The 24,812-nt window shown below is 40.2% G+C and overlaps 1 protein-coding gene across 1 annotated transcript; it reads right to left on the bottom strand.

The window, feature by feature from the left end:
• Window positions 1-1,990: 1,990 nt before the first annotated feature.
• On the bottom strand, window positions 1,991-24,776 carry mindy3 (MINDY lysine 48 deubiquitinase 3). Its single transcript, XM_068323369.1, has 15 exons — window positions 24,648-24,776; window positions 24,169-24,248; window positions 23,396-23,456; window positions 22,162-22,380; window positions 21,955-22,003; window positions 21,277-21,391; window positions 20,963-21,036; window positions 20,733-20,812; window positions 20,559-20,629; window positions 19,182-19,262; window positions 9,634-9,706; window positions 6,752-6,824; window positions 4,895-4,982; window positions 3,578-3,649; window positions 1,991-2,834 (listed from the first exon to the last, which is right to left on the bottom strand). The coding sequence occupies exons 1-15, from the start codon at window positions 24,739-24,741 to the stop codon at window positions 2,685-2,687; spliced, it is 1,380 nt and encodes a 459-aa protein (XP_068179470.1). The 5' UTR covers window positions 24,742-24,776; the 3' UTR covers window positions 1,991-2,684.
• Between the last annotated feature and the right edge of the window lie 36 nt (window positions 24,777-24,812).

The following is a 24,812-nucleotide window of genomic DNA, read 5'->3' on the forward strand; positions in this document are numbered from 1 at the left end:
GGTATATTTAAGATCCAATTTGTAGCATCTTGCCAATTAAGTTGTGTTCATGCTCACTGTGGGCTTCTTTTTGGCTTCCTACATAGTAGAACCTGGTTGCCTGCAAAGGGAAACGCATTCTTTAAGCAACCCTTCAGAGGTTTTGTGACAATTTGACATGTCAAAGCTCATTATATATGTTGACTCCTGGGCATACAGACAGTGTTTTCTTCATTCTGGGGGGGGGATCTTGTCCGGCTCGGCAAATTTAAAGCAAACAAGGCCAAAGGACAGGAACGGTCAACATTTAATCTCAAATGATATTCGACCCTACAAAATCAAGCCTGAATGAAATTGAAATAACATTCTAACACTTCATTGTGGCGAACGTGCAGTCGCGTGTAAAGCTACAGCTAGCATCTTATAGCAAAATCACATCTACAGCTCCTCTAATTAACATACAAGAAAATTTATCACATCAAATCTTTTGATTTAAGCCAACAATTATCACAATAATTGAGATCCTATGGAGTTACAAGTAAGGAAACCTTCGCGTTCACCTGTGTGGTAGTAGTAGTTTTTATCCTACACACAGTATTCATGTTCTTCTCTCTTTATAAACTCAGTTAAGCAGATTGTTGTCGGATTAGTCCCACATCTTTTTCTTCATTATGGTGAAATCCATTACACACACACCCAGCTAATATTTCAACAGCCCTGCAAAGATATGAACTGGAGCAAAGATATCTGTACATACGTAAATACAAATGCATAAGCAGAGTTAAGTAGTACAACCTTAGGTGTTATATGTTGAAATTCATGTGGTGAGCATTGCATTAAGGCCGGAACAGTTAAAGACTTTGATTATTATATCCTTTCATCTACTTCTAACATAAAAAGTACATGTTGGTGATAATTGTGCAGATTGTTTCTATATTGCTATTCTGCATTAAAAATTGCTTCCTTTGTGTCTCAAATGTTAGAGATTCAAACTTTAAATTAAAACTATGGATTTACTGCTGACTTAGGCTGTTTTGTATAACTGAATAAATATAAGTTATGGTAGTTCAAACCTTTCATTGCTTTAAAAAAAAAAAATTCCTTATACGTACCTGGAAATGGTTGCAAGGTGGTATTGAACCTCCAAGAGGATGCCAGTAAGAGTGTCATTTGACAGGGACAGTGTGGGATCTGCAACAAGCTGGCGTATCATTCAGGGTGTACCCACCTCTTGCCTGTAGCCAGCTGTGACATGCTCCAGCTGACCCATAACCCACCAAGCAGAAAAGTAGTTGTAGGAGTCTTGTCTCATCTTCAAGAATGGATAGATGGACAGTGTTTGGTCTGCTAAGTTGTCTTACAGCTGATTTTCTGTATTTTATTGTTGTCATCTTTATTTCTTAGGAGTTAAAATCAAGCATGAGAACACTCTAGAGGTTACATCATCTGTATTCCTTCAGGTCAGTTACAGCAACTTTTTAAAGCACCAATTTAGGCTTAGTGTGTTTGATCAGAATCCCAGCATCAGTTACCATAGCAACAGGGCTTAAAATATGTTAAACTTTCTTTAAGGAACTGAAGGAACAAAGTGAAAAAAGTCTGGCTTACTAAATAAACTTCAACATTTTATAGCACAGGGTCTCCCAAGGTCTCATTCTGAGACAGAACTGGTGGCCTATTAAAATTACAGGTATATGAAGAGCAATTTTCTTCAAAACTTATCAGCTATTAATGTTGGGATACCTCAAAAATTTGAATGTTTGTCTTCTTTGACAAATGAGGACAAACAAACTCTATATTATCTGTATTGAAATATTATTGGAATATTATTCACAGGTACCTGAGTCCCCACTAGTGTCCTGATGATGTGAATTACTGATCAGAGTCTGAGGATATGAAGCATAGCTTCGGATGTCGTACAAAAACCTGAGGCTACATAATGTTGGGGTCACAAAAACACACAAGACATTTATGATTTAAAGCTAACAAACGACAGGGTATTGAACAAAAGTGTTTATTCTAGAATCTTTGAGTGTGATCATAAATACACAAACATTTTTTCAAACATCCTTGTGTGGTGCATGAAGCCCATGCACACACACTTGAAGCACCAAAACCATCTTCATCTTGGTAAAAACACTGAAGCAGCGTCTTCAGATCTTCATCATCTGTGTCCGGGTTGGTCCCTTTACACTGTAAACGCTTAGCTGGTGTGTGACAGTGTTTGTCCGTGTGTGTTCTCATATGTGGCAGGCTTTGGTAGTTTCCCTCAAACAGTCCTAAGCTGGATTGACAGCAGTGAATCACAATCGACTGGCTGCAAACGTGTCAGAATGTGATCCGGTAACTCTGGTGATAATCACAATAAGTTTGCTCTCTGAATATTATCAAGTCAAATCTGTAACCTGTGTGTTAATCTGAAGCCATGGTGAACAGCACGTGCTCTTAATGGCGAGTTTGAGTTTTTGTGTAATTTGTGAGTGACAATGGATGATCTCTGTTGTATGTTTATTAGTCCATGGATGTGTCATTTGTGGGGGGGGGTTTTCTCATTCGTCTGTGTCACATACTGTACATGTTTCAGTCATTGTAATCTGCAGACTTCAGGGTCAGTGTGCAGAAGGGGAGTTGGAGCATCGTGTGTGTGTGTGTGTGTAACCATGAGGATTCATCACACAGACACACACACACAGACTATGTCAGTGCTAGTTCAGGGATGGGGAGCGGTCGGTGGTCCACAGCAGCTCGATGTAGGGCCACTTGGTCTGTAGGCAGCGCTTCACTGGAGTGTCGTCTGTCCGAACCATCGGGTCCTCAAAACCTAACACAAACGCTGTCCCCTCCACGTACTCCACCTGAGAACCCACACACACATGCACATATACAAACAGGTCATTACACATTGCAGATGTCTCATTCAAACCGCATTTAAACACCTTTATGTTCAAGTCCACAGGCATAAACTCTATCGATCATTAATTAGATGAGACCGAAGGCATAAGTGCAGAATATAACTTGCATGTGCACACAAACAGACACACGCACTGCTGGGGACTTCTATCAGCAGGTCTGTTATCCCCATCTGGACCAGTGGGAATGGAAATCAAAAACCTGACAGGGCCACGCACGTGTCTGTGTGCTTTTTTCAGGGCACACATGTGGTACCCTTCCTGCTTTTTCAGGCAGCAGTGTGGAAAAAAGCTGCTTTGCAGACTAGACTATGTTGACGGATGAAGAAATTGATATTTCTGAGTAGCAATCCACTCACTGACAATCATCCATCAAATTAAGTCTGCTCAATAGGCCCGTGTCCGAACATTTATGAACATTTATCACACTAGGCTGCTGACAGTGGCCTCCGTGCTGTAATGACTTGGAGAAATCGGAGGCTAAGCCGGGGTATTCGGTTGGATGGATAGGCTATTAGGCTCGCAACAGCTACTGTTTATTCTGGAGAGGTTGGCTGCCTCAAAGTCTGAGGGTGTGCAAGAGAGAACGATGACAAGGAAGACTAAAATTATGCAGAAAATGCAACATTGTGGAAAAAACCAACATGATCATAAGTATCGCAAAATGGGATTACAAAAAAGTGTCATACCCGCTCGTTGTGGTTGGACTGTTTAAGTCCGTTGTAGTGGTAGATGGGAAATGAGTCTGGGATTCCTGAATCCTGAAAAACAGGCAGCAAGCAGAGTGAAAAAAATATGTAATGTTGTTGGTGAGTCTCTGGAGCTTCAGACCCACAGAGGCAGATCATTTCTGGACAGAAAATTTGATGCTTGGAAGCAAAGCCTAGGTGTTAAATTTGAATTCATGGGTGAGTGAGTGTGTGTGTGTGTGTTCATGCACTAAAGCAGTGCCAAGTCCCAATCACCAAAAACAGCCAACACTATAAAAATATTTAAAAACAATGAGTAACAAGAACCAATTGAGTTACCACTCTGCAACATCCCACGACACCCCTGAATTCAAATTTTTATCCTGACCTACTTGCATAAGTCAAAGATCAAAGCTAGTGCTCTGACCTACTTTCATAGATCAAAGCACCAGCTTTGATCTATGGTCTTACACTGGCCTTCTCTCTCTCGTCTTTCTATCTTAACCAGTTCCTGAGAGTACAAAAGTTGAAATTTGACCTTGACTTAGTTTTCTCAAGGTCAAGGTCATCATCTCATTTTCATCTCCTTTGTCGCCCCAGTAATATGCTTTTTGTTTCATCTTTTTATCTGCAACAATTGCGGAGATATTTGGTGGACTAACGGACGGACTAACGGTTGAATGGACGAACACACGAACACTGACAATTACAATACATCACCGCTTTGAAGCAGGACGTAAAAATACTTCCCATCACTTTGGTGATGGGAAGTATTTGAAGGTGCAGAATGCTAATAGGGCGTGTTGTCTGCGTGTGTCTAGCTTCTCATGTCTACATGCCTATGTATAAACATGAAACCCTAACCTTCATCCCCAGTCCCTTGTGTGTGTCTGAGTGTGTGTGTCCAGTTTGGCTAATGCTAGTGTAATTTCTTTGCAGCTCAGGGGTCATTCCAGTGGTGAGTCCCTAAAGCCCTGATCACTTTAACACACCTCTCACTCTCATCCCATTCGCCTGTTCTGCCTCATAAAGGCTTCTTTACCACTTTTTCTGAGCTTCTTGGCAAATAATGTCATATGATAGCAAACTCACACGCATGTATTTCACATGAGACGCCACAGGAATTCTCTTCGAACCAAAGTATTTACTATGCTCAAATAGGGACCCCGTATATGCAAAGGAAGTAGACAGTACTGTCAGCCACATAGGGTGTACGTGTACAGGACCTTGTACTCCATGTGTTTAAGCACTGTGTGTGCATCCTTGGAAGTTCACCTTTGCTGTCAGACTTACACACATGTAGACAAACACACACACCTGATCAGGGAAAAACTCCAACAGGAATGGCCCCAGAAGAATTATGCCCAAGCTCTCCGGATCCAGTTTACTCTTCACCAGACTGACGCTGAGAAGACACAGGGACGGACAGGAAGGAATGAGCATTGGAAAAGAGATCCAGAAATCCAGAGACACAAAACAGAGAGACAGAATACGCATGTCAAAATAGAGGGAGGCGCTGAAAGGAGCAGTAAGATCAGTAAAAAAATGAACAGCGTGTGAACTTTTATGCATGTCAAATTTATGATCACCTCATCACTCAGCATGGACTTATGATGTGTTTTAGGGAGTGACTGCTTGTTTTCATAAATACCATTGTGGAACTGAATATAATTTATTTCCACATGTTAGATTAGTGAGTTAAAAAAAATCTACTTAAATTGTCCTTTTATGGCTTTGGGGAGAGAGAAAAGGGAGGTTTATTAGTGATATTCAGCGGATTTTTTCTTCATCCATTTTTACAAGAATTATGTGCAGCAGGGAAGCATGCAGAGGAGACTGTCAGCCGGCTGACTTGTCATTCAGCAACAATCCCTAAAGGATTTATATCGAATAAATGTGCTGCCAAAGGCTTATTGCCTTGTGACATCTTTACAAGGAAGTAAGAACATCTCTGGATCAATACATGATGTCATGTTTAACAGTAATTAGTTGTGTGTTGATAAAGGTCACAAGAATCAGTTGGCATTTGTTGGTACCGAAGACTGACATGACATGTTTGTATGCAAAGGCCTAATTAATGTATGTCACAACACTTTTATTGACTATGTCTAATCAAACATATTTGAATCATAATGTGTTCAGCTGATGTTTTTCTTGACTGGTGTTGATCCATTTGTGGCAGTGCATTGTTTTCTTTAATGGCATATGGACAGATGGAAGGAAATGAAATAAAAATCTGTTAATGTATGTAATTTCAGTGTTATGTTTGGACGGATTGTCAGAAAGTGGTATTTCAATCTATCACTTGATAATTTAACCTAGCCACATTAAATTGAATTTATTAGCGGAAAAGTGCAGGAATATCTTTTCTTTTATAATTAGTAGATTAATACATTAAAAGCACAATTGTAATCCTACATTCAAGTTAATTAAATAGCAAAAAATAAAAATTAAAAACCCAAATAGGAGCACATGTTTTTAGCTGTTGAATATGAATGATTACCAGAAACTTGAAAAAACAGGCCAGCAATTTGTATTTTGAAAGCCAGCATCTGCATACAGTAGATGTCAGTTGCTGATGATTACAGGTCATACGATATGCAGAAATACAAATTGTGAGGGAATTAAGTCTTGATTTAGTACTTGAAGATACCATCTTTGTCACATGTTCATGTCTTTTGTTGTGCAGTAAGGAATGAGACCATTTACGATGGGAATCTCCCTCAAGTTTGTTGTGTTCTGTTTTGATGTATTGTCCATCTGGGGGTCTGCAGAGCTGATCAGCGGTCCAGTTACTTGGCCAGGCCCACGCCTGCCACGTTAAGGCGTTCTGTTCCTCGCATGAGAACGTGCTTCTGTTTGAAGCGGCTCTTTAAAGCGTTTCCTCCCTCTCTCAGTATTTCTTCCTGCTGTTAATGATCTCCCTCTAAGCCTCTGTTTCTGCCTTTCTTTCATTTCTTTGTTTCTTCCTGAGCTTTTACTGTGGGTTCTCTCTGGTCTAGCATTATAGCAGCCTTGCAGTGAAACATGAGTCTTGGGCTGCTGACCTGGCCTGGCCGTGACTTAGGAGCTAGAACTTTATAGTCTCTACAGGTGCCACGCATACACACACACACCCATGGACAGTCTGAAACACACAAGCAAACATAAAGCCTTGAACATGCAACCACTTACTACTCAGGCTCTGAGACAAGGTCAAGGGCTTTCATCACGTCCTCCAGCAGAGACTCTGGGATGAAGCCATTATCTTGTGGAAGAGAGAGGGGGAAAGAAAGACAGACTGATGCACTGGCTGACCCCAGACAAAACATAAAACACAGGCTTAAGTTAAAAACTAGGCAAATTGTTCACCTTCACGCATATGGTACAGGAAGTGTTTACCTCACTAGTCGGGGAGAATGAACTCATCTGACACAAGTAAAACACACACCTTGTCCTTTCTCTCTGACCTACATTCCATGGCTGTGATGACTGCTTTACCTGAAAGTGGTTTTAAACACTAACATGTGTGTTTGCCCCAGAAGACTATTTGTGTGTGTCCGGGCAGTTTTGTCTCATTCAAACATTGGCATGCGAGTCTGTGTGGCCTGTTGTTCAGATACATGCATGAGCTTCTGGTGTGTAATAGACAAAATGGAGTGACAAACACTCCACTCGTCTGCTAAGGCATGTTGGTGTGACCTTCTCCATCCCATGTCATTCTCTGTGTGACAATTGACAAATTAACAGCATGGGAACACATCTCTAACAAACACCAAATATTAAGGATCATGCTGAGAGTGCGGGTAGTTGAGTGTGTATCTCCTGTGAGTCACTGTTTTGTGTGAATGCGTCTGGCGCCATTTTTCCATAACAAAGAGAGCTGTGCTGATTCTACATATGACACAGACAGATTTATGGCCCTTTTATATGGCACTGAACTATGCTGCTGGCTACAGCATGTAGCCGTGTGAATGTGTGCGTCGCACAGAGCACATCTTCCTTGCATATGTATGTATGTGTGTGTGTGTGTGTGTGTGTATATGAGCATTTATGTCTGAGGATGCACCCACTTTGGCTGACCTAAATGTTTACGTCTGTCTTTGCACAAGCGTATATGAGAAAAGACAATATGGCTTGCAAAGCATCCCGGCAGGAGACAGCAACAGGAAGCAGGAGGTTTGAAACTGTGCCATTTTGTTCAACGGCAAAAGACAGACAAAGAACATTGAGTATGAAAAGTAAAAGATGTGAAAATAATTTTCTGTGACAAACAAAAAACAAACAACCCCCCACCCCCCCCAAAAAAACAACAACTAAAAAACCCCCCACCTGATTAGTTTTTGAGTCATTCCCCAGAAACCCTCATCTGAGACAAATCCCACCCAGAATGAGCAAAAATTCAATTTATAACCATAGACACAAAAACAAACACACAAAAAACTAGATATGAAGAATATTTCTAAATTCCAAAAGGCACCACTTCACTATTTGGTTATGTGGAAGAAATGTTTTTGAAAAAATTGATTAGAAACAAATCTAACCACTAGAATGAGCCTTATTCCAAGTTGGAACCATAGAAACAGAAAGAAATAGAAAACCTAGAAACAGTAACAAAAGTCTCTAAATAGTAAAAGGCACCACTTCAGTATTTTGTTGTTGTTTGTCAAGAGTTTTGAGTGAAAACATTAAATGCTTTTTGAGTCATATTCTGGAAATTGAAAGGTTATAGATGGAACTAATTCTTTCTATTTTATTCCTCCTCACATTTCTCAAGATGAGGGAAAAAACTTAAATTTTCTGAAGTAGGTCAGACTACACACAAAGAGAGGCCTACAAATTACAATGTTATCCCCATAAGTCTGATATTGAATTAAGTTTTCCATTTCGCAATGGAAACACATGCATATGAAGGTATGTGCTACGCCTGCAGATATTGTCAGGTCCTTGTCTGGTGACATGGAATGCTCTAGGTCTGTGATGTTAGCATCTTCATGTCTTGAGTGGGAAAACATCTCTGCTTATTCTGTCGTTTTCCCAGCAGATGCTGAGGAAGATCAAGAACTCTAGCAAACTTTCCACGTTATAATCTCAAAGCTATATAAATAAATGTTTAATTCATCTGTCAGGGCGGTCTGACTCGTCTTAAACTTTATATCATTCAGTTGTCATGTCTGCATCCTGCTGCTTTCCTTTTACCCCAGTCACCTGGAAAAAGTCAAGAAGCGATCTTTGGGTGAGTGTGATGGAGAAGAAGGGAGCAGGATGGTTGACTCAGCTGGAAGAGAAGCTGAACTCATCAACCCTTACAATGTTAGTGTAGTTGTAAAGCAGGAAACAGTACCCTGTTAAACCCGCAGAAGAAAACTAGAACCAAGGCAGGCAGACTGCAGCATCCCACGACATGGCAAACACAATCCTGAAGTCTACTTTCCCCTGAATTCAAAATTTTACCCTGACCTACTGGCATAGGTCAAAGACCAAAGCTAGTGCTCTGACCCACTGTCATTGATCAAAGCACTAGCTCTGATCTACGGTGTAACTCACAATGGCCTTCTCGTCTTTCTATCTTATCCAGTTCCTGAGAGTACAAAGGTTGAAAATTGACCTTGACCTACTTTTCTCAAGGTCAAGGTCATCATCTTTGCCGCCCGAGTAATGTGCTTTTTGTTTCAACTTTCTACCTGCAACTGTTGTGAAGATATTTGGTGGATTCACTAACGAACGAACGGACGGACGAGCACTGACAATCACAACACTTCACCGCTTTGAATCGAGATGTAATAATGTAGGTGAGAAAGAAGACAGAGGAGGCTGGGGGGTGGGTGGCAGTGTAGAATGTAATGCATCAACTAGGAATAAGAGGAGAGAGAAAATGTTTGCTCCATGTGTGTTAAATGAAGCTTTGGATTCATTAAAGTGTATCTGTGTGCCAAGGTTTTATTGTAGCTGATGAGCTCATAAGGACATAATGTCTATAAAAACACATTTGCAGGGGATGAAGGGTGAGAGGTGTGAGTTACTGCCAAGGATGATGATGTAGATGATAATTATGACACACACTTGTAGTTCATTACCTTCAGGATCAAAAGACTGGAAGACCCTTCTTGCCTGTTCTGATGGGGGCTCTGGACCAACTAGGGACATCTCCTACAGAGAAGGAACAGAAAAGATTACACATACATTTGACCCTAAAACTGACCACATTTTTGATTTAAGTGAGGATACAAAGGGGATTTGTAGAAAGACACTGAACACAGAAGTATAGCGGGGAGGGGGAATTAGGTCAGCTTATTGGAGGACAAATCTGCATCAGTGCTGAAACATGATATCTGCGTAATGTGAAGCACCATGTCTATTATCAGAATTTGAAAAGGTTCAACAGCACTCATGTACACAAGTATTTACACAAAAGCAGTGTATAATGCACTGCTCATGCACACTGTGTGCATGTAAGTGACTGTGTGACTAATCTATGGATCCAGTACAATCACTGGAATCCGGGGGGTTATTAACTGATCTGCTGATAAAGTTAGACGGCTTGTTTTCTCTCCAAACACACAATCAGGAAGCCCAGTCATACACATACAGCACATGATTAATGGTAAGCTCTACAGTATTTGTTTGTTGGTGAGGTTTAGCAAGAGTTTTGCTCGCAGGGAAATCAGTCGCTTTTATGTGCAAATACAAGATGGCGATTTTGACCTCTCTGCAACGTACAAGCCGATTAAATAAACACTTGGTCTCTACACCAGGCCTGCCACCATGTATCAAACAAGGTGTACGTCTGATTAACCAACACAGGAACTGGAGGGGGAGGGGTGTCTTTACCTCTATATCTGATTTTTTTTTAACTTTCTGCAATAAGTCATTCAAACCTGTTTAAATCAATTCATTGGACTTTAAGAACATTTCTTGAAGATGTTTTGCCTCTCATCCAAGAGGCTTCTTCAGTTCTGGTGGTGGCTGGTCTTGTCACAGTTTCTTAAGCCTGATGGGTGTGGTCAATGCTACCACAACCCACAGGGTTAATAAACTGGGACAAGACCAGCCGCAACTCAGCCACACCCCACAGGGTTAATAAGCTGGGACAAGACCAGCCACCACCAGAACTGAAGAAGCCTCTTGGATGAGATGCAAAAACGTCTTCAAGAAACTTTCTTAAAGTCCAGTGGATTGATTCAAACAGCTTTGGATAACCATGATCTTGATAACTGAGAACCTACATACACATCTTTCTGAAATAAATTTCGTTTCTCTCAGATGTGCAAAAGTCAAATTTACCAAAGACAAAACCAAGAGACGAGTGTAGGATCTCATAGGCTAGGAATGCATCTCCTACCCCCCCCTCTAATCTTCTAATTTTAAACATTATCTGATATTTCTTAAACTAAGAACAGATCCTGTTCAGCACTTACAGAAAGTTAAACAGCTGGCTTACCATTATTAATTTGATGAGCAAAAAGGACAGTGAAAACTACAATGAGGAGTGTGAGAATGTCATAGTTCGTTGAAAACATCTTGCATGAATGACTTTTTCGACACGTTGAAGGAAAAAAAACTCAGGAAAATAAAATGAAATCCACCAAGTCAAAGGGTTCTCACTGTTCTTCCACGTGAGGGATAGAGAGATGGATGGAAGGAGGGAGAGTATTTATGACAACAGAGTGCTGGACAAACATACAATGTTTTTGGAGAGCGAATGAACCCTGCTCATCTCCTTTAGCTGTCCTTTATTAAAGCTTGAGCCTCAGATTCAAGTAGGCTGATAATGTTTCATGTTGCATGGTCCACTTATTACTAAGTTCAGTGCGCACACACACACACACACACACACACACACACACACACACACACACACACACACACACACACACACACACACACACACACAAAGAGAGTGAGAATCACACAAAGACAGAGCGAGAGCGAAAGAAAGACAGAGATGAGACACATTGAGAAAAGATGCCTCCCAGCTGCCGGGACTTCAGACATAAAGAGAAATAAGCACAGAGCAGTGAACGCACACTTTTTGTTTCTCCTCACACAAACTATAGGAGGGTAATGTTAACATTACGGGCCCCATAAATCTGATAGTTCATACATCATTAGCCAGATATGGCTCTGTCTCACTTACAGGGGTGGAAAAAGGTCAATTTTATGTCCCAGGAGGAGAATAGCGCTTTAAGTTCAACAGCTGACAACAGTCTAGAGACAAATCCCATAATGGCAGAGTTAACAGTGAAGTGTGTGTTGAAACATGACCTGTTTTATTAAAAAAATATTACACTTATACAGGCATACCTGAGCTAACAAAAAACATATCTGCTACAAAAGTGATGAGATGCTTGACAGATCTCTCTCTGGTGTAAACGTCCAGTAGGACTTGTGACCTCCCAGCTGGATTAACACCGTTTATGATCTTCCAGAACAGAACACATGCATGCACACAAGTACACGTGCGCACACACATAGAAGTTATGCGATTGTGTGTGTGTGATGACAGGTCTTCCAGGCTGTCTTTGATCTGTGTTTTATTAGAGGCCTGAGGAAGACACTGCTGAGCTGGAAAACATGTCATGGAGCAAACACACTCCACAGGGAAGGTGAGTGTTTTTGTGTCTCAGTGTTTCTTTACTCTTAATCTCCATGTGTAACAGTTGGTGTGTGTGTGTGTGTGTGTGTGTGTGTGTGTGTGTGTGTGTGTGTGTGTGTGTTGGTGTGTGAATAGACTAATTAGGACTGTTCACTGACCAAATCTGTTTTACATATTAACTTTGGACCCTGGTGTCACATTCCTTAAACCTGTGAAAATACATGCAGAGATGAAGCTGAATGACACCAGATAAAAGTCAGGAGAATGTTTCAATCCCAACAGTCAGCTTTGAACAGAACAAAAACAAGCTACCCTACACGTGAACAAAGCAAGAACAACAGACCACCCTAAGGGCAAAGTAATGCAGAACATTTGGTCGAACTAAAATCATAAAACAATAATTGTGATCAACCTTGTCCTGCTTAACAGCCAAAAACTTAAAATGATAAACCAGAAAATATGTGTCCAATGTAAATCAAACAACACAGTATGTGGTGAAAATCAGCGAAGACCAAATGTGCCTGAAAATGCAAAGCGTGCACACCTTCAGAGCTTCTACGGAGCATAGTCAAAATCTCCCTGAATTCTTGCTTGTGGTTTTTTAGTAGACATAATAGACAAGACCCATGTCATAAACACCAACAAAACTAACCTTATAAACCAGTTTTAGTGGGGGCACAAAATAATTGTGTTTACCCTGAGAATTACAGTATGCCCATCTTTTCAGTGTAACTTCCAGATTTATCCATACAGTATAAAATTAAATCTCACTACTTTGTGCAATTAAAGACATGTAGACGATGCTTTTCTTATTACCACACTAGCTTTCCTGCGACACCCCTCTCCCCTTTCTATGATAGACAAAGAAGCTAGCTCGGCTGACCACCTTGTGACTTTTCTCTGAATGGGCATTTTGGTAGCGGTTCTCCTGACCATCGTCTATACCTTCACCTTTGGCATCTGCACTTGTTTCATTCAGCCCGCTAGACTTTGTGTCTCTCTGAGGTTGACAACGCGTCCCCTGAAGGTTTTCTCTCTCCACTTTTACCCTTTCCCTTGCCAACTTTTAACTGCCTTTTCCTGTGCTAAGTAGGTACTACAGTTTTGTGCTATTTCCTGCCCTTCAACCCTTGACGTTTTCTTCTATTCACGTGTCCCCTTTCATGCTTTATCTCCTCTTGCAGGTAAGTACTTCACGAAAGACGGGTAGGCATAGAACTTTACTAGAGTTACTCTTTCTTTCCCTCCAGCCCATCCAAAGGGCTATTGTGCATGCTGAGAGGCTCTGAGTGGCCATATTGAGCATCTGAAGGGATAGGCTTTCGGGAAAACAAAGCAAAGGTCCTGAACAGTGTCTCCGAACCTTGTTCCTTCAGGTAGAAACAACCTCACTACATGGCAGGTTGACGAGCAAACCGAGGAGGGAGTCTATGTGTGAGGGCTTTCTAAGCAGTGTTTGAGCGCTTATATGTTTGTTTGGTTAACCTTAACTCACCTGAGTCACATATGATGGCAAATGCAGAAAACAATAGAAAAACGATCTCTCTTGCTACATAGGGTGTACTGCAAAATGTGTGTGTTTCAGGTATGACAGACAGGACAAAGTAATGATTTATGACTCTGTCTTGGATGTGAAAGACTGACACACTAGAGGATATTACATGTCCTACTGATGGGTCCTATAACAGCTAACGACACACAGGGGAAAAGAAAGAATACGGTGCCCACACACTGACACAGACAGCTTTTCATCCAAATACAATGGCCCGTCGAATAGCCTGACACAGATTATCAATGTACACCTTTTTGTAATTTTGTTTGTGTGCAGCCCGCACCCTTTGATCACAGCAAGGAAAGGAAGCATGTTCCTGTGTTCTATTACATACCTGTGGATGTACTTGGGAAGCAAGCTTAACTTAAGTGTATTGCTTATTATCCTAATGTTTTTAAGGATTTTACTTATGTCCACTTAGGAGGTTATGTTTTCACCAGTGTCTGCAACACTGGATGAATTTTCCAGACACTTGGCAGAAAAAGGGCATGTGTGAAGATAGATGAAAAAATGACAGCAGTTCCTTCCTGCACAACTTTGGTTGCTTTAAATTGCATGATGACATAACACAATGTGTAAATATAATGGACTAAAAAATATAAAGCCAAAAGAATGTCTTGAACTATGTTGCTTCAAGCAACAAAGCAGAAAAGGGCATTTCTATTCCCCAGCTTGTACCATATTGATTTTTTTGTTTTTGTTTATTTTTTTACTGGTGCCATGATACAAAGCAGTTTCAGTCCAAGATGAGACAAAGCACCACATCAACCTACAATGCTGGGCTGAAATGGTCAGTGACTTTCAGATTCCTATCCTTACAAATTACTTGGCCTCTGAAGGGTGCTTTTGTGCTGCAGAAGATGTTTTAATGCTGAGGTCACATCATAGACTTCTTGATCATGTTTGTGATATGGTAATCAGATTTTTTTTAACTGTTTCTCCTGTTTACACATGGCTAAACAATGCAATGTATGATTTAATGTGAAAATGCACGAATTGCTACAATCTACTTATTTCATCTGAAGAGGTTCTGTTACTGTACAAAACATTGTGTGTAGCACTCTATATTTAGTCAGAAGAACACCAGTCCCCATGAAGGATTACTAAGCCCCTGGAAGAAGTAAAGTCAAAAATGTTGGCTCATTACAGTGGTAAAACAGCGCCATGCTGTTCCAAGTCTCGACATAAATCTGCTATCGAGACATTAATCTAAGCATCAGTCAAGACTTTTTCAGTTGTTGGTAACTGGAGCTACCCCAGAGGGCTACACTCAAGGGTATGTTACTGGCTTAGACACCTAAACCAGTCCTGAAGAGGGCTGTGATGCAGTTGAAAGCTCTGGAAAGGATAGCAGAATTAGCTTTGTTTCATTTCAATTGCAATGATCTTACTCCTTATGATGATGATTTTCAGTAACATAGTCCAGCCCTGCTGGATATACTGTAAATGCATGTGGGTTTGCTAATGAAGGATGATGACCTACAGTAACTGTGTCTGCATACTTCTGTTATAAATTCCTACTCTCTGCCGGTCCTTGAAGGATATTTTACATATGTGTGTTCAGACAGGAGCTGGAGTCTTAAGGGACAGACAAAGTCACAACAGCTGCCCTCCATCCAAGTAAATCACTGACACAGAACATGACTACTGTACACATACACAAACACACACAAACACACGTGTTACTCCCTCGAGAAGCAGAAGCACAGCCTGTGAACCTCATCACTCAGTATAAAGAGTTAAGAGCGATGAGAAACGTCACAGGAGGATAGCCCACCATCCCTCTTTCCTGAGTGACCACTGCATAGCTCTTTAAAGTGCATCCTTCCTTTCTACTTCCTCTCTTCCTTTTTCCTTCCCAAGAGGGAACGATAATCTGACAAGCTTATATGAGATGTTCTTGGGAATTCTCTTCTTGGGCAACAGCTCTACTGTGCACTGGAGAGGAGAGCTCCTTCAAAGATAAAGAGGAAGAGGGAGAAGGGAAACGGAGGGATAAGACAGGACGAAAGAATCCAGTTTTGAAATATAGCATGATACATCTCATCTATCATCCCATCCTTCTTCTCTCAGTCCCTGCCCTTCCTCCTTTCTCTTCATCTTCCTGCATCTCAGGAACTCTTGTCCGCAAACAGATCCCATTTCATCCCATTCCAACCTCAGGCTTTTTCTCACATACACATGCATTACTAAAACAGAGGAGACAAAATGTGTGTGTGTGTGTGTGTGTGTGTGTGTGTGTGTGTGTGTGTGTGTGTGAGTGTGTGTGCGTGTGGAGGTGCCCTTTGTATAGGCATATTAGATAAAAACACTAATGCTATTAAGATGATGGCCTGAAAGCCACAGTCACACACTGATGGTGACTCGGGGGAATACACACCCATCCTCTGTGGCAGACAGGAGGAGGCACTGACACATCAGATGTAGGATCAGGTTTTCTGCTTTTGTGGCTCGAAATTGATGCTAAAACCTACATGACCAGGCAACATTTATTTCTGTATCACAATGCCTGGAAAATCTAAGAGTGCTTCCAATTAGCTCCAAACATAGCACGCCAGGCAAAGAAGACAGGCTCACACTCCCTGAGGTCCACCAGGAGAGTGCCTTCAGTATAAGCCTTATCCCTCAAAACTGTAGAGCCAGCATACAGCCACATACAACAGTGCAAATGCATGCGTATGTCTGTGTGTTCCAAGCCTCTAGTTTTAACAAACGGATCCAGATGGGAACTTTGGAATCACATTCCCCATAGGAAGCTATCCACCTGAAGCTACACAAACACACATGCAACACTAATGTTAATCAGGATTAGGTTCCCTCTACTCTGGAAAGTCTGTGTGAGACTCATATTATGTTTGTGTGGGTGCGTGTGTGTGTGTGCTCTTCAGCAATCGGCAAGTCATCAGCGCATGCATGACGACTTCATTGAACCAACACATGATCCACTCACCTTGGAGGTTTGAGCTTAATGCATGTAACTGAGCTTTAAATCAATGACATATTAAGGGTGTGGCGGCATGATGGGGATGATTGCATGGCATTTTTCTGTATCTCTGGTTCCATTTTCATGACAGCATGGAGAATCGATTTGCCGCAAGCAAACCTGCCAGCTTTAGCACACAGGTCACAGAAATGTATCAAGTTCCATGTTCACTGATAGAAGTGGTAAACATGTTTATATCCACACATAATGTCCACATCCGCACTAACACATCTCATGATTCATACTGTGACCCAAGAGAAAAGTAATACTCTCACTGTAACAGCTGAATTGTCCCTCATTACACGTACTGATTCTCATTTATGTGTAGTAATATGCATACATATGATAGAACCTTCTCAGGATATATTTCTGGAAGTCTTTTAAAAGTCATGTCTTCTAGACCAGTGGTCCCCAACCTTTTTGTGCCACGGACCGGTTTAACGTCAGACAGTATTTTCACGGACCAGACTTTAAGGTGTGGTGAACAAATATAATATAAATACAAAATACATGACTGCCTTCAAGAAGGTAATCATGTGACTGAGGCAAGCATTTGCATCAAGTGGGAGTCATAGGCAGATGTGGGGGAGAGAATCTGGTAATTAAAAAAAAAAGTTCAGGATGAAATAAATAAAACGGAAATAATGTAAATTATGTATTCTTTCAGTGCAGCCCATGAATTGATACTTGTCCACGGCCTAGAGTTTGGGGACCACAGCAGACTTATCTCTTTCAACAACAAGACTTCTACTGTGTAGTGCAGTGCATCCTGATGGATCAAGGATCTTTTTTGGATTACAGGTTGCCAACAGAACAACAAGAAGATAATCACGCTATCTGGACCTTGGTTATTACATTAGCACCATACAGTAGTCATCAAAACACGAACGCAATTGGTTCTGTGAAGTTGTTGGAAAGTTTGTAAGTTATTAAATTTCAATCCTTACTCGCCATTTCACATCCTTTAAATGCCATTACTATTCTAAATACTCAAATTACCACTCAAGAGTCAGATGCTGATGTCAATGTTCGACTGTATGGTACTGCAGCATGTGACTTACCTTTGTAGCAAAGGAAGAGAAGGAGGAGAGAGGAATTATTGTTGGTGAGAGGCAGAGTTGTCATCAGAGAAATTGTCACCACTACCACTATTTTCATTAGCCTTTGCTTTATCACCCATGATAAACAATAAAATAATCCAAGGTACAAAGGCTGACGCGCTGAGATGCTCAATACTATGTCAATACTATGTTCTGAAACTTTTTGGTTGATGTTTAAAGAGACCAAACATAGATATCAAGACCAAATTATCGCTATAACACTGCTGTGGATGGGACTTCAATATAATGATATAGAACATATACTGTGATATGCACAGAGGGATGATGTTAATGAAGGCGGTGAACTAGTTGCATATGTTTCCTCCTCTCGGCTGGCCTGGGAACGCCTCGGGATCCACCCGGAGGACCTGGAAGAGGTGTCTAGGGAGAGGGAAGTATGGGCATCCCTCCTGAGACTTTTGCCCCTGCGACCCAGCCCCGGATAAGCGGTTGATGGATGGATTCATATCAGTGTTAGCTGTTTCCCTATTCTCTTCAATTTCCTTGGCTGCGTGAGTGTCAGAGGCTCCCGCTGTGTTGTTTGACAGGCAGCTGATATTCTGTGATATTCTGTATTTGCCTTTTAAAAAAAAAATCAAACCAGTTGTAAGAAAATGTTCATGGTATGATACCCATTTCCTCTTACAACATGGTATAAATTCAAACCTTTAACCACTGCAACCCTTGTTTCCTTTTTAAAAAAAATAATTTTTGATATGTTTAGCATCTTTTCACTTTTATCAATATTTCTGTGATTCTACAGCATGATGTAGTTTTAAAAGACAGGAAACAAAAACATAAAAATGCTTAAGGAGACATCCGTTATTTAGTTGCTTTAGTTTTCTGTGAGTCCTCCGTTCCTGGGACATCTCTGCACAGTAAACACGTTCTCACCAACAAGTGCCTGAACTGAAAAATTGTCATTCACATTGTTGAAAACAACTCAACAGTGAAAGTAGACAGACATTTACTGTATAAGGTGTTTCTCATTGGAGTCTAAATTTAGCAGTTTACCTCACATTGTTGCTCACAGATGGCTGAGAGACTAGAATTAAGACCTTCTGCAACAAAAATCTGACTCTGTGTGTGTGTATGTGCACTTGTTCCTCATTGGAATCTCAGCTCTTATTCCCTTAACACCAGATAGCTGAAAAGCCAAGAAATAACACTGACCATATATGACAATCTACAGCCCTCAATTTTCCCCTCTCCCTAATTCTCAGCCTCTTTTTCCCCTACACCGATATCTGATCTGTAGTTTATTAAATCTTTTTAGTGCAGTCCATATTTTGTTTTTTTTCTAACCGGTGGAGTAGAGCAGCGTGTGTTTCACACAGTGTCTGTGTGAGTGTAGTACGTGTTTGATCACTACTGGATGAGTGTATTTAACTTGCCTTTGTGAAAAACACAGAGAGGTGAGTCTCACTGCCAAGGATCCAAATAGGGAACTTTGGAGACTTGAAGAATGCACCGACCTAAAACATACACATAGAAATGGAATGCTTCATAATATTTTCGTTCATTTTGATTGCTTAAAGTTTGAGATATGCCTTTTTCACAGGGTACATTAACTTTTAACAAGAGGCTACATATCACAGTAAGACGAAAAGCATGTTATTACTGTATTCTAACTCTACAACAAATGGTTGTGAAAATATATTATAAACACAGTGAAATTTACAATACGTACAGATAAAAGATAAAACATCATACATAAAGCATGAGCAGTCTTTTTTTGAAGAGTAGATCTGACATTTTCTTACTAATATTTACCACTCTGGAAACCCTCTCCTTCATGTTACCTTATCAGAGCTGTTTAGACAGTTCATGCTTTAGTTACATTTTTTTTAAACTTGCTTATATAGGCAGCGACAAACGAGTAGCCAAGATTCAATTTTTTAAGATCACTAAAATGTGTAATGACATTTACTTGTTAAACTCTAGCAATGTACTTTTAGGGAACGGGTAGTTAAGTACAACGTGCCTGCCAAAAATGAAAGTGTGGGGAGACGGAGTGGGGAGATTTTGATTCGTCTGTTCTTTCTCAACAAACATGTATATTAGCACAAAAACGTTACTTTTACTTTACTTTGTGTTCATGTGTTGGATTTGTCCCACAACTTTGAGTTATAAATAATACTGAGGATTTGTGCATTTATTTGTATTCCTAGCACGCTCATCTTGCTGTATACAGTTGGTGTCAATGTCAATTCATCATGAAATAGAATTACTACCACATGGCTGTATGCCTCCATCCACCAAGGCTAGTGTACATCAATGTTTATCCACACAGCTAATGTATGCAGTGAAGGATTTGGAAAAATACATTTCACTATACTGACATAACTAATTCCAGTGAACAAAGTTGGGTGAGAAACATGCCATCTTCAATCAGAGACCACTTTCCACAAGAGTAACAAGAACTGAGGTTTTTATCACACTAAACAACAATCCCCTGAGGTTTAGTATCAGCAACACTTGGAGAGTCTGACAGTTTGTAATGCTTCAATTTCATATTTTTACTTAACTTTATTACATTAGTGTGACATTTAAACAAAGTGTAAGTCCAAAAACATGTTTTGTGAAGTAACTGTTAACTCTGGCCAAATTGTAATCAGTTCATGCAGCCAAAGCTGACAACAGGTTAATTTTTGATAAACATCAAGGCCTGCCTGAGATATTGTCAAATAAAAATCCATAAATTATCTTCATTTTTGCTATGAATAACCGTCGTACAATTTACATGGGAGACAACCTGGAAGTGTCTATACCTTGCAGTACCGTAGGGATTCCATCAGTGTAAGGAAGCCGACAGATGCTTGTTTATTGATACCATGTAGCTCTACAAGACAGAGAGAAAAAGAGAATACAACAAGTCAAACTGACTTGCATTTGTTAATTCATGCTTCTTTGAGCGTATGTAATTAAGTTCACGGAAGTCTTACTCATGCCAGAGCACTCCCTATCTCCATCCCAGACATTAGAGACAGCATGGCCGGTTACAAGGAGGTTCACCAGGCTTTGACTGAAAAGATATAAAAAAAGAAAAGAAAAAGAGAGAAAAGAGACATAAATAGTTTCTGAGAAATTATAAGACACACCAAACCTGATGTTACTGTGATATTTGGTTTCTTGCAGCAACATAATTGATGCGAACATAAGAGGGTTTTTATACCTGCCATGGCCATGCACAGGGTCTATGAGAGGCTCCATCGTGTCCTGGATCTCATTTCTTATATTTTCTATACCCTGTCAGGTGAGATGATTCTGCATTTTTTTTGTATACTTGTGCACAACACTGATTCAATAATTTAAAAAAACAAATCACAATCCATTAAAATCCTTTGAAAATGAAAAAAAGATTGTTTTCATGTTGTTTATAATTGAAAATTTCATTAAATTTAAAATTACTTAATTTATTAGAAAAAAACACACATCACCAACAACATCAAAAGTTCATCTCTCTTATTCAGCTGTTCCCCTTCTCACCTTAGTGAGGATGACAGAGTAGAGGAAAAGTAAGACTCCACAGCACCCCCTCCAGGTGTGGTACAGGGACAGCACCTCCTCCCGGAGGCCAGAAACTGATGTTACAGTGCGCTTACTGCAGGTGAAGGGCAAACATCACATTGACGTACGAAACACTCAAAAGAAAAAAGATTTGCTGGATTTATGGATGAAAGAACTTCATGTATTTATTGTATATTTCCTGGTATGTTATTGATAATAAGGTTAATTAGGCAAAAATCTATAAAAATGCATCAGGGGATAAAGAAACCTTTGACCTTGTCTGTGTGGAGACACGACCCACTTGTGATTGCGAGTGCATTTGTCTTAGTTATGCACTCCTTCACTGCCAGTCAGCACTGCTTTGTGCTGACTGTGATCTCTGCTGCCAGTTTGCTGTGTAGTGACAATTTCAATATTCCTCTGGCAAACACAACCTTGCATTCATTTAAGGTGTGTGTGTGTAACACAGAGCATATGTGCAAGAAAGGTAGTGGGAGGTACAGTAGATTTCTGTATTAGCAAATCAGTAAATGTGCTGACTTGCTTTCTTGTGAGCAGATTCAATGTCGCCCCCCCCCCAGCAGTTGGGTACTCTGCATGAGATGGGGGGTGGGGGAGGTTGCATTAGATGTTTGATGAGAATATTAAGTCACTTACTGCAGGACACTGTGAAATCGATCAAAGCCATCCTCAGCAGCGAGAGCAGCTGGGCACAAGAAAACACAGATAAAATATAGTATCTAGAGAATCACACAAATAATCTACAATGTCATTAAAATGATTATTTATGTTTCATGTATTCATATGTTTGCCGGTATTCCTCTTGTGCATCTCATACAGGAATCTGACAGATGCAGGACTCACTGGGTTGCTCTTCTTGTGGTGGCTGGCTGCTCTCTGCCTCTGGCGTGTCTTGTGTTTGTGTCTGTGAATGTGACTGTGTTTGTGTCTTAGTATGTATGCTAGAATGTGGATTCTGTCCTTTGGCCCAGGTCACCAGGCAGAATCCTGTGGAGGGGCTGGCACAGGCAGACTCCAAGATTTCACTCAGAGTGGAGCAGAGCGCTGCTTTCTGTTCCTCCTCTAACAGATACAAGTACAAAACATGCAGATTTTAAGAAGCCACCAGAAAAAAGTCAGATGATACTGAAGCTCATTTTATCAACTGATAACAGATGACATGAATAGCTTTTATACATCAATTATGTTTCAGAAAATATATGAAAGTATGTAAAAAACAAAAAACAAAAAAACAACAGAACTTAAAATCATTCAGTTTTGCAGATTAAGTACATATTTAGCACATTCCAGGAATAATATGAGCAGTGAGGAATTGAGGAATATGCCAATATACATCAGAAAGTCAGTCATAAGTTGGATGACTATGGCATAATGGTTTCGAAATGTTATATGGTAAGAAAATTATGATAATTAAACTGTGTGTATATGCTTACCTATGGCATTTAAGACAACAGTATGAGTGCCTTTAAAAATATTTCAAATTTATATGTTCTTCTGGAAATTATCATTTATGAAATGACATGTGTTTAATCAACCAAATTCACTTGTTTATTTTTTTTTTCATAATGACTTATTAATATAAAAATATCAGATCAGATCAGGATTATCATCTATGGTTTGTGTAGAAAATAGTCTTTGTAAATACTCATTAAATTAATGTTTCCCTACATGACAGTCAAATATAAATGTATACTGGTAAACAATGACATTTTACAAGTCAAAAAGAGAGTTTATTAATCATGTAAGCAAAAGAGCAACTCGAAAAATGGCGTGGATATCAAACCCAAATAGTTTATAATTCTACTATTTTTACATCTTTTTTCACATTTAACCTCTATATTTAAAGCTCTGCTTCTGAACAAAACATGAGAACAAAACAATTAATATCAGCTAGAAGTAGCGGCGATGATTTGAGCCCATTCTTAAAGGGCTTTCAAAGTTTTACAAGCCACAACATGTCACTGTGTGCTACAAGGCTAAAAAACATTCAGTTCAAGTTGAGTGTAAACCCAAAAACTTCATATTTGTATATATCCATCCATCCATAACAAAGGATGAACATCTGTAGAAAATTTACCTGACATCTGTCTCCAGCTGCAACTTTCTCGGCCAAAGAGAATGTTCTTCAAGAGGAATGCCTACAAGGGGAGACCAATTCAGACATTTTTTGGAGAAAATATTTCAAGGTGTAATATGTTGTACTTTGTAAGAGATAGAATGTGAACATTTCTATGTTTATTCAAAGTCAAAGTCAAAGTCAGCTTTATTGTCACATGTATGCATGACATACAGCACAGATGAAATTGCAGTCCTTTCTGACCCACGGTAGACAGTACAACAGGCAGTACAACATAGGCAGTACAACATAGGCAGTACAACACAGGCAGTACAACACAGGCAGGACAACACAGGCAGGACAACACAGGCAGTACAACACAGGCAGGACAACACAGGCAGGACAACACAGGCAGGACAACACAGGCAGGACAACAAGCAGTACAACACAGACAGTACATCAGACAGTACAGCACGAAGTATAAGACGAAACACAAGGGATGGTTATTAAATGAACAGTCATTGTTTGTCAGTTAAGTATCACCAGTAAGACATATGAATACAAGATATACAAATTGATGCACAATCCAATGGACTCTGGGGTAAAAGGTGCCTCGAGTTAAATCCGTAAGAGGATATTTTAAAGTCACACACATTGTTGTAGACTAGTTTTAAGAAACTCCACCCACTGAGCATTTCAGGAGTCTCCACTTGGTCAGAACTTTGAGTTCTTAGGGAAAATTCTACAATAGAGGATGGGCCCTCAATGGGACTAGTCACTGAAACAGTGCATACCTGGACAGGCACAATAACTGCACATGGGCCTCCTTCAAACTGCTCCAGTGCTGTGTGCTCATTCGCACTAAAGACAAAACCTGTGATGAGCAAAGGCAGATTAGAATTTTTCACATCAACAAAATTTACTTTTTAATACAATTTTGTCATTCACAAATTAAAATAGCTTACAAGTACGTTGACACTCATGGTACAAGACACAGAGCAAATGCAATCTAAATTGTATAGCATAACAGACTTATACTTAATCCATGGGAAATCACATGCACAACAGCAATATCGTGTTTTCTAGCATACCCGACCTTCGGTTAGACGTGAGCATATGAATATTTTATTTCTCATTTTTCTTTATTTTTTTTTGGGGGGGGGGGGGTTGTGGCTCACCACGTCACGTGTTAAACATCCTTGTTATGATTATGATACATTAACTGTCCTCACTTTCGATTCACTCTCGTCATTCAGAGACGTAGCATCGTTACCTTGTGTCCATCTGCGGAAGATGGCTGTAGACACTCCTCCGCTGGAGGGTCTACCCCAAACCAGCTCCACCACATCTTTACTTAACTCGGACATGGCAACTTTAACTGGCGGGCGCCCCCTCTTCAATCCAGCAGCTACGAGGGGTCAAAGTCAGTTGTTGAGGC

Source organism: Antennarius striatus, chromosome 9 (genome assembly GCF_040054535.1).
Source record: "Antennarius striatus isolate MH-2024 chromosome 9, ASM4005453v1, whole genome shotgun sequence".
Classification (NCBI taxonomy): Eukaryota; Metazoa; Chordata; class Actinopteri; order Lophiiformes; family Antennariidae; genus Antennarius; species Antennarius striatus.